Here is a 10,130-nt window from a genome sequence, read left to right as displayed (position 1 = left end):
CTATTTTTTGTTTATATAATGATCTGTAAATCTCAGTACACCTTCATACGTTACAAACACTACCATGTTCACGGGAAAGGCACGAATGCAGTTTAAACCCAGTCCTTTGAAAAGCACTTTAACCCCCTCCTTTCTCACACTTTCCCTCACACAGTGGATCAGGCCTTTGTACTTGTGCTGGTCCGATTCATCTATTTGCATGCGTGATTTGATGACATCCATGGGAGTACCAAATCCCCAGGCCAGGACTCCAGCAAAACCACCAGAAAGCAGCACAACAAGGAAACCTGCAGGAGAGAGTGAAGGGAGAAGGGCAGTTCACTTGCATCTCGTTCAGCTACAGCCATCTCAGATTTGACAATAAACTTTGGTAACTTTCGTGTTTTTCGGGAGTTATTTTGTGCAGCTCTTGCAGTTGTGTGTTTCCAGATCTCGGAGAATTTTTGCAACTAGATGTGGTACAGCCTGAGAGCACTCACATCTCCTTCAGATGAATCTAATTTTTAAAATTCTTGGGGAGATGCTCTTTTGATGAATCTTACCTATTCAATCTTTTCTCAAAGTGGATAGTTGCTTTTTGGAGCCAAATCACAACTAAGAACCTGAAGTGTCTTTACTTTGTCCACCTGGACTTCATATTCAAGCTCTGGGCTAACCCTTGTCTGAGTTCCATGATGGCTCCCAGGAGCTTTGTCCATGTTTAATTTCTTGTTACCCTGTTTTCACATTAACAGGATTTCACACCCACATTCAAGGCACCAGAGTGTGTGGTAAGAACCCCTCCTGCAGGAGGAGGAGGAGCTGCTTAGGGACAAGGTGGGGACAGTGAAGCCCTCACATGCAGGCTGCTGGCACTAGGGCTGGGGCCAAAGCCAGCACACACAGAGCAACCCCTCATGAGGATCTGGGTGAGGTTTTATGGGTACTGGGTGATGTTTGCCCAGAGCCTGGTTTCCCTCTTAGTGTGGGCCTAAATAAGCCATTTTTGCAGCTAATGCCAGATGCTTTCCAATACCCACCTGGTTTATTTCTCCCATCTGGTGTGAGCCAGTCGCACAGAGCAGAATAGGAAAGGAAATATACTGCAGAAGCAGAGCAATCCCTGCAGAGTAATGCAGAACAGCCCTTGTAGAGACCACCAAAACCTTCCTCCTTGATGATAACCTTCAGACAGTGCAAAGACCCTTGGTATTTTGGCTTGGAAACAGGCTGATGTGTGGTGGAAGGGCATGGGTTCCTCTGAGTCTGCATCCGAACTTTAGCCACCTCACTAGGGTTTGTCAGCACAACCTGCAACACCAGAGAATGGCATTTTAACCCTCACAGTTAAACAGTGTTTTGAGCTCCCTCCTGTAAATTCTTGTCTCCCAGCTTTTCAGGCAATAATCTTGTCTGGGAGCTCCAGCAAGCTCCAGCCTCCTCCCCTCTGTCTGTGCTGCTCCACCCAGCAGCAGCAGGACACGTGTGTGAGCAGAGAGGAAGGCAAGGCAGAATCAACACAGGATATTAAATACCTGTAACTACTTGCTAAACTAGATGGGTGTGGAAAGAGGGATGTCCTCAGCCATAGGGAAGCACACATCAGGGCTCTTATTTGTACATGTATTTGAACCAAGACCATCCAGGCTATAAAAATGTAAGCCATGTTGAGTCACTCTCCGTAGGAAGCACCTAGAAGCCTGACCATCTGGAGTGCTCTGTAAGAGGATTGTGGCCAGGCACACGTTTCTGCCCAGCATGCCATCACTGTGATGGGATGAGCTCTACCACATTCACAGCACCTGTGGATGCTCACCCTCATCTGCTTGTGGGAAACTACTCCTGGACCCAGCCTTGGCCCTGCCCGAGGATCCTGCAGGTTTGCCAGGCAGCATCACTTCCCAGGGATACCCACTGAGTTTAAATCCTGGCAAGGCAGCGCTGTGCTCTGCCTGTGCTTTCATTCCGAGTTCTGTCTGTCTGTCTGTCTTACACAAACACACCGTCGCAGCCACTGGGGGAGTTTGCTGCCTATGCTGTGTTTTCTTCCTCGTCCTGCGTTTGCTGCCAAGGTCTGTGTCATGTTAATGGCACGTCCTTAAGCATCCTGGCGCTCCAAACCGAATCCAGCACGAGCTGCCCAGCAGGACTGAAGGGGCAGCGAGGGCAGAGCATGACCTCCCCTGCAAAAACAAACCCACCAGACGTGTTGCAGGCTGCCCTGCGGCCTCCCGGGCTGAAAAAACATTCCCTGCTTTTCCAGCCACCTGTGCTTGTGAACAAGATCTCTCGTTGTGCTTTCCCTGCAGGGTGTGAAGAGTGCATATTATATGGCTCTACACAGATATTTACCATATGTATTTTGATATATTGATTAGTAGTGCTGTATTAACATTTTAATAATAAATGTAGTCTTGTAATTAAAATGTGACTTTTGTAGTTAAAATAAGAACTATGTTAGTGGGATTTTTTTAAGAAAGGAATGCGGCACTTGCACCAGATAGCAGTCACAGGACACCTAAATTTTTCAGAGAAAAGGAATTTATTGCCCTCTTATCAGAAGCAATGAACTTCTTCCCACCTCGAAGGCGCTGTTAGGATTAGAAGGAAGAAGTTGATGACGACCAGACAGAATCCTGTGTTTGAATTGAATTTATGCATCATGTATGAAGTGTATGAATATGCAACAAGCTATTGTTTTTAAGGGTTAATCCTTTGTTAACTGGTGTCCTTTTTCGGGCTCATGCTGCCCAGAAAGAGGTACCCAGACATTTGTAACTCTTTTTCTTTATTATCTCATATTGTCCTAATTCAATTTGTCCAAATTATTATCACTCTAATTGCATTACTATTTTTATAACCATTTTATTACTATTAAACTTTTAAAATTTGAAAAACAAGTGACTGGCATTTTTAGCAAGGGTGTTTACCTACCCGGGCAGCGCCAGCAGCAGCTCCAGCCAGGGAAACATCCAGCTTGGAAGGCTTGGCATCTGCAGCCCCGTAACGCAGCTTGCAGAGGGCGCCGAGGAAGTTCTTGTATGTGCCAAAGGAAACTGAGGAAACCACTGATACAGCGAGGGCTGAGGCAGTCACCCCTTTGTAAAACCCCCGGACCTGTGGGAAACAGAAGAAAGGCGACTTTTAAGGGTGAATGGCATGGGAAAGCATCTGCTCAAAAGCACTGGCTGTGCATCGCTGAGTCAAAACAAAATCCCACCTTACAGCTCATCAGCAAAGCTAAATTTCACCCTGAGGGCTCTCCCAGCTGATACTGGCATGCAACTGGTGCCCATCGTCCCCAAACTGGCAGAGGCAGCTCTGCTGCTCTGAAACAAGGCACCTGCAATGCTGCTGAGAGACACCCACCTTTTCTGTCCTGTACGTTTCCTGAACACAGTGCCAAAATCCTCTGTAGTGGTTCTCAGTCTGAATTCTCACCTAGGAATACAGGGACAACTTTAAAATGCAGATATAATATTAAAATAAATAAAACAACAAATGCCGTAGCAGCGAACCAGATAATTAACAAAATTATAAATAACATGACCAAACAATTTAATTATTTTTTTAGAGGCAAACACAACAAAATACAGTGAGATATGGAGATGTAATGCAGATAAAGTATTATCATGGGATTATTTTTCTGAAAACAAGGGGGAAAACAAAAGGGCGTTTTTGTTCTATAGTCAAGAAATAAAGCTCCAACAGGTACCTTTACTGTGTCCAGTGGATAACCCACGGCTGTGCTTAGACCACCTGAAACAGAGAATATGTAGGAGATGGTTAACAGCACATGTCACAGCAGACCTTTTCACCCATCACAGAAGGGCACTGGGGAATAGCAGAAAACAGCTCCAGAGCCCAGCTGTGCCTGGCACCAGACTTCTCGAGCTCCAGTAATGACGTTTGAGCCATGAATGACAGAGAAAAATGCAAATTTCTGTGTGACCAAGGCTCACCCAGAGGAGGAAACAGAGTATGGGAAATTTATCAGGAGCAACGAGACTGAGGAAGATGAGACAGGGAGGGACACTGAGAGCGCTGCCCCACGAAGGATGGAGGGAGGACACTGGGCTGTGCTTGTTTCCCCTCTCAGCTTAGGCACTACAGCATCTTTGAACTATGACCAAGCATCCCCACTCACAGAGTCCGGAGCAATTTTGTTTTCCAGGGCTCGGCGGGATTTGGGGCAGGGAGGGATTAGCGCTGGGAGTGTCCAGCGGCAGCCGAGCCCGCCCAGCGCAGCATCACATGCCGTGGCAGCGCGTCTAGCCCCGGGCCGCTGTCAATCCTCCTGAAAAACCCCTGGAGCTCACTCCTAGAGCCTTAAAATAGCCCCTGGATATGCATTAATCCCTTGAGACAAAGCTTAATGGCAAGTAAGGAGAGCTAAAGAGCTCCCACACGGATTTCTCTCTGTTGCAGCAATAAATAGATCTCACCTCACTGCATTTCTCAGCTCTAAGCGCTAGCAGGTAACAAAGGTGCTGACCAGCAAACTGCCTCCCAGTACACCACCTGCCTAGGCACCTGAGAGGAAATGAGGCTGGAGAACAATGGAGCTGGGTCCACGTGAGTTATTTAGACAGAGATCAAGTTCATAGAACTGCTGGATGATCCCATCAGGCAGCCAGGCATTCAGAGATACAGGACACATCTAGTGGCTCACCTGTTGAAAACTGCCTCTCACTGAGTTCTTCTTTAAAAAAAGAAAAATTAAAGCCCAAGCTACTTAAAAATGTGTTGTTGGTGTGGGCATGTTCACCTCTGATTACATGGCTGCTTGAGAGCTCTGGAAATCTCTCCCATGTTCTGGAGAAAAGCAGCAGCTGCTGTTGTGAGTCACCAGGAGACGATCCCAAAGTGCATTACTCAGAGGAAAACAACCAACAGCATCTTTCTTGCAGGAAATTGAGGTTTGTTCTTCAAAAGCATCTATCAAATCTGACACCAGATAAACAGCAATGAAGAGGGAGAAAGGGCCTAGATGGAAGAGAGACAGTGATGGAAGAGAGAGGGCAAGGGGGAATACACAGGCAATAATATGGCTTGGAGAAGCACTGGCTTAGGTCCAAGCAGAGAGTGACAATGCACAAAGTCATCTGGGGACACCTGTGCTGTCCCAGGCTCCTGGCCAGAGTAATCAGGGACACTGGCAGCCAGGGAAGGGCAGCACATGGGCCACTGCCAGGAGGGCAGTGCTGACCTCACAGCTGCAGTCCCCAGGCCATGCACCCCACCTCAGCTGGGAGGTTTTGACACATCTCATCCTTTTCAGAGTTCCTGAACCTTAGAGGAGATGGGCATGGGCTGAGCAGATGCTGGGGACACAGGGGCACCATGCACAGCTAAGCCCTGGCTCACTCCACTGGATGAGGAAGGTAGGAGCTTTGCTTCATGCAGAATCACACACCAAGGATGATTTGGGTCAGTGTTTGACAAGAACTGACTGCCCTTCTGGAGAAATCACCCTGTTCACATGAGAAGATACAAAGACAGCAACCCAGCAGGTTGCAGGTTGCCCTAAACAGTCTCTTTCAGCCCTAAAGGCTCCCCATCAACTTGGTTCCAGTAAGGATCAAACATCTCCACTTGGGAGGAGACCATAAAAGCAAATTTTTCACTGCTCCCAGCAAAGATGTGAATCCCCCAAACCTCCAAATAACCCAACCTGCCATGAACCGTGCTACTTAGGGGCACAAAGCACTCCAAGCAGTTGTCAGAGCTGAGGAGCTCAGCCAAGTCTACCAAAGGCTGAGGAATGAGGGCTCTGCACATTCTCACACGATATAAATAGCCTGGCACTAAGACAGCATGACCCACACATGCCGTGTTTGCACAGCAAAATCAAAGAAGGCCAGCAATGAACAGTGGGCATACAAGAGAGGGTTCCTGTGGGACTTCTGCTGAGTAACCCTGCATCAGCTGTGACCAAAATAAATAGCAAAACTAAGGGAATTACCTTTTTTGGTTTTAGTGAGCCATTTTTATGCCTCCTTTATCTGAAATATTGCCAGGAATTGAGCAGAGCTTGCAGCATCCCCTACACACACAGAGTGCACAGAATGGATCACTCACAGTCCCTACACAAGTCAGGTCACTCTGGGCAAGCAACTCAAATAAGGAGAGATTCTGGTGGGGTGGCAATCACGAGGGAGCAAGTGGCAGCTGTACAGAGCCCACCAGGCTGCAACAGCCCTGAGCTGATGGCAAACCTTGGCTGAGACAGCCAGGGAGAAGCAGGGATCATTGTCCGTGCACTGGATGGGCAGACAGTGGCTTTCAAAGGCCTTTGTTTTGTGCAGAGTGGGGAACATCAGTGCACAGACCCTAAGCGAGCTGAGCTTCATTCAGCCACATGACCCAAGCAGGAGCTGCTTTATCTGTAAGGAGACAGCATGTTCCTGCTAGAGGGGGATTATTTTATCTTTCCTTGGACTGCATGTAACCTGCCAGCTGTGGAAAAGCCCAGTCCTGCTGCAGACCCTGCTGCACTACCACCACTGGGTAAACCTCGGCTTTGCCTCCCCAGATCTTTACTCCTGACATAAGAGTCAAGTCATCCTCACCCTGCAGCCATCACCAGCCCCAGCCATCAATCCCCATCCCCTGCTGCAGCTGCAGCAGGGCTAGAAAGTGTGCATGGGAAAATTCAAGTCAGAAGGGACCTCAGGAGGTCTCTAGTCCAACCTCCTGGTCAATTTTTACTGGCCAGGAAGGACTGCTTCCTAAAACATCCAGCCACGTTTGCTGGTTACAGAAAGTCTCCTAAGCATGTTTCTCTCATTTTTTTTCTACCTGGAGCCAGAGCAGATCACTGTTTCTTGGGCTGAAGACGCTGAGTTTTTATCTCATTGCCACAGAATTCATTGCCCAGAGGTGATGCACAGTATTTGTGCAGAGGCTGGAATTTGAATGGGCATGACCTCTGCTGTTTTTCAGAGGTGCTTAAACCATGCTTTCTCCAAGACACTCTGAAAATAGATCTAGGTCACTAGAGTGTAATTTACTAAACAGAAACTCTTATTTTTTATGTTGCCTCAACTTGCTTGATGTTCTTTAGCTGGGTTCACAGACTCTTTAGGAACATGAAAACTGCTTCAGCTCCAGCAAACATAAACCCCAAAACAAGCTCAGCACCAAAACCATCCCAGTTCTTGCAGGACAGATGTCCAACCCCAGGAGCTGCCCTATGTGAGGGGAGGATGATGGCCCCAGAAGCCCTGCCAGGTACCTCCCACGTGTCTATGGGAAAGCTCCACCTCTGCAGCCAGTAAGAAGTTGCAGCATCCCTCCTAGAAAAGCTCTGAGCTGGACATAGAGGACAGGATGGCAAATCTTGCTCTCTGTGAGGCTGAGGTCAGTGAAGTGCCTTACAACAAGCAGGGACTTTTCTCGTCCCAGCTGGATCCTCACAGCCTGCATCCCCTCAGGCTGAGCCTGTGTCCAGGGCACACAGAGGAGATTCTTGCTGCATGGCTGGGCAGAACACGATGCTGGAGCCTGGACAGGGGGTCACAGCACAAACCCTGGCTTTGCTTGGGAGCCAGGGCAGAAAACTAAGGTGAATGGCCATGTTCAAACTCTGTTTTCAGCTCTTCATGTTCCCTTGCAAAAGAAGCTTGTCCTTAAGTGATCTGTCTCAAACTGTGCTAAAAAAGCAAAGGAGTCCAAGCAACAAATGCAATCATCTCTGCCCCACCATGAACATGAAGTCTGAGGGGAGGTTTGGTTAATCCTTCTGGGATGGACATCCCACTGCCAGCCCTAGGACAGGGCTTCCTTCTCCACAGGGTGCTCTGAAGTCAGAAGGGACACAGGAGGAGAAAGGCAAGTTATCATGGTGGGGCTGGTTATATCCTCCTCTCCCAGGAAGGCTCTCCCAACACCCCTGGAAGACCAGCACCCCAAGCATGGGCACAACAGGCACCTCCAGGGCTGGATGCTGCTGAGATGCCAAACCTCTCCCCACTTGCACATGATGAGCAATTAGTGGGCAGGGTAAGACTCAGCATGGTCCTTCCCAGGACAAACACATCTGCAGCAGGACCATAGGCTGTTCCTGGTGAGGGGAAAATGCCAAATTTCAGCAAATGTCAAAATGAGATCTGACATGCAGGCTTGGGCTGGATGTCTCAGCCACCTGGTAGGTTCACCTGGCCTTTCTGTCAGTGGTGACCCAAAGGCTTTTCTTGTGGTATTTATTGGTGTATTTTATATATATATATATATATATATATATATAGGTATATATTATCTTGTATACTCCACTAAATCTAACAAGATATCAGCAAAGAACTGAGACCAATGGGTACATTTTGTCATTTAAAACAAAGATGAGTTTGAGCAGTACATGCTCTAAGAATGTCTAGAATTTAATCACACTTCTCTCCTGTTACTTTTTTTATATACAGCTAACCTACTTTCTCCCAGATCAAAGCCTGCTGCCTGGCTTGCCTGCACTGACATCACCATCACAACTGCAAATGCATCTTAACCCAAGTTAATGCAAAGGTTGTTCATCCAAACATTCTGAATGCAGTAAGAGCAGTGTGCTTCCTCCCCTCCTGTCTCACAAATCACATCCTCAGCCCCCCAGAGCCGCCATCCCAGCAGCCTGCTGGGACCCCTGGATGCCAGACACGTGAGGGTTTCACTGCCAGAGCTATACAAGCTGGTTTGTATCTGCACAAAACCTATTACACTCTGTCTCTTCCTATTAGTTTTACCCTGTCCCAGTGCAATCAGAGTGGAGGAGATTGCAGGCAATGACCTCAGCTGACCAAGCTGCAGCGCTGCCTCTCCAGCAGCTCTGTGAGCCTGCTCTGGTCATGTTTCCCACTTCATAAGGAAGAACACATTTTTAATAAGCAGCCCCCCATTAAGACTCTCAGCTCTGCTATTGAGACCTGCTCCTCAGCTGAACAAGAAGGAAACACAGCTATCTGCTTTGGCCAGCAAGCAGCAGTTCATGCATTTACCTCCGATGGCCCCAGCAATGAAATCCATGCAGAGCGCGGCTGCCGCCGAAACCACCCCGAGAGCGCTGGGCAGGAAAGGAGGGGACCAGGATCCAGTTCAGTCTTCCCAGAGCCCTGCCAGTCCTCCAGAAACACTGGTTTGTGTCAGGAACCACCTTCCTACAGTCTGCCCTTGCCTCTGGGGATTGTGAGCCTTGCGGGTACTGGATGAATTTGTAGGCTGGTGGCAGAGCTGGGAAGCCTGGAAGTGTTCCAGGAACACAGTGAATAAATAATCCCGTGAAGCCCTGAAGTGCTGCACCAGGGCTGCTGTTCCCTGTGCCCTTTTGCCTGGAAAGTCCCAAGGGGGGGTGGCTCTCAGGGTAAGGCTGGCTCTGAGGGGACCATGCCCTGCTGTTGTTACTAGCCCCAAAGACAGCTTTGCACACTCGTTTGCCAGAGGACACTGCTGGCCTGTACCATGGAGATGCTGCATTTGTGGCCATTTGCAGGATTCCTCCTTCCCCTATCCCAACCCACTCTTTCTCCTTCTGATGGACCACACACCCTTTCCATTAATGGAAATTCCTTCTGCCTTTACCAAGCCATTTTTCTTGATTTTCCTGATGCATGAAGCTGACCCCAACTTCTATATCCCCACAGATTATTACCCACTCACTACTTATACAAATTGTGAACCCCAGTAATTAATCTAACCACATCCAGAGTATTTGCTTCTATTTCAGATAGCAGCAGCATAGTTTTCCCAGCCCCTGGAGCAGCTCTTCTTCATTTCTTGCTCGGATTCCTAACCCACTTTCCAATGTCAGCTCCTTGTAGAGAACCTGCTGATCAAAGGGAGCCAGGAGTTCAAGGAAATGTCATATTGCCTGGTTTTGCACAACAGTCCCATTACAAAAGAGTGCCTCATCTACGTGTGGGAGGTTAAGCTTTGCCCAGAGAGACCCTGGAAACCATAGTCCTGATGCAATGAAGGGCTTGCCAAGCTGTGACCTGAATTTTACCCCTCTTGTGGAGGTTTTCCCGGGTCAGAGCCAAGGTACATTGGCAGCAAAGGAAAAAGAAAATTTCATGGCTGCTGCCCCCTGGGTCAGCTTTACAGGGGAGCTGAGCACTTCAGTACCCAGTGCCATTTCCTGCACATTTTCCAGGAACATATTTCTCACT

General features: G+C 48.3%; 1 protein-coding gene across 2 annotated transcripts; it reads right to left on the bottom strand.

Annotated features, from left to right (window-relative positions):
- On the bottom strand, window positions 1–8,991 carry SLC25A47 (solute carrier family 25 member 47). 2 transcript variants are annotated; one of them, XM_030949927.1, is made up of 6 exons: window positions 8,958–8,991; window positions 3,695–3,738; window positions 3,349–3,420; window positions 2,914–3,096; window positions 1,020–1,290; window positions 1–287 (listed from the first exon to the last, which is right to left on the bottom strand). In XM_030949927.1, the coding sequence occupies exons 1-6, from the start codon at window positions 8,989–8,991 to the stop codon at window positions 1–3; spliced, it is 891 nt and encodes a 296-aa protein (XP_030805787.1). The 2 variants fall into 2 exon arrangements, with proteins under 2 accessions (XP_030805787.1, XP_030805788.1); XM_030949928.1 differs by having other exon boundaries at window positions 8,964–8,991.
- Between the last annotated feature and the right edge of the window lie 1,139 nt (window positions 8,992–10,130).

The sequence above is a fragment of the Camarhynchus parvulus genome, chromosome 5 (genome assembly GCF_901933205.1).
Source record: "Camarhynchus parvulus chromosome 5, STF_HiC, whole genome shotgun sequence".
Classification (NCBI taxonomy): Eukaryota; Metazoa; Chordata; class Aves; order Passeriformes; family Thraupidae; genus Camarhynchus; species Camarhynchus parvulus.
Note: the sequence above shows the minus strand (reverse complement) of the source record. Positions and strands in the feature narration are given on the sequence as shown.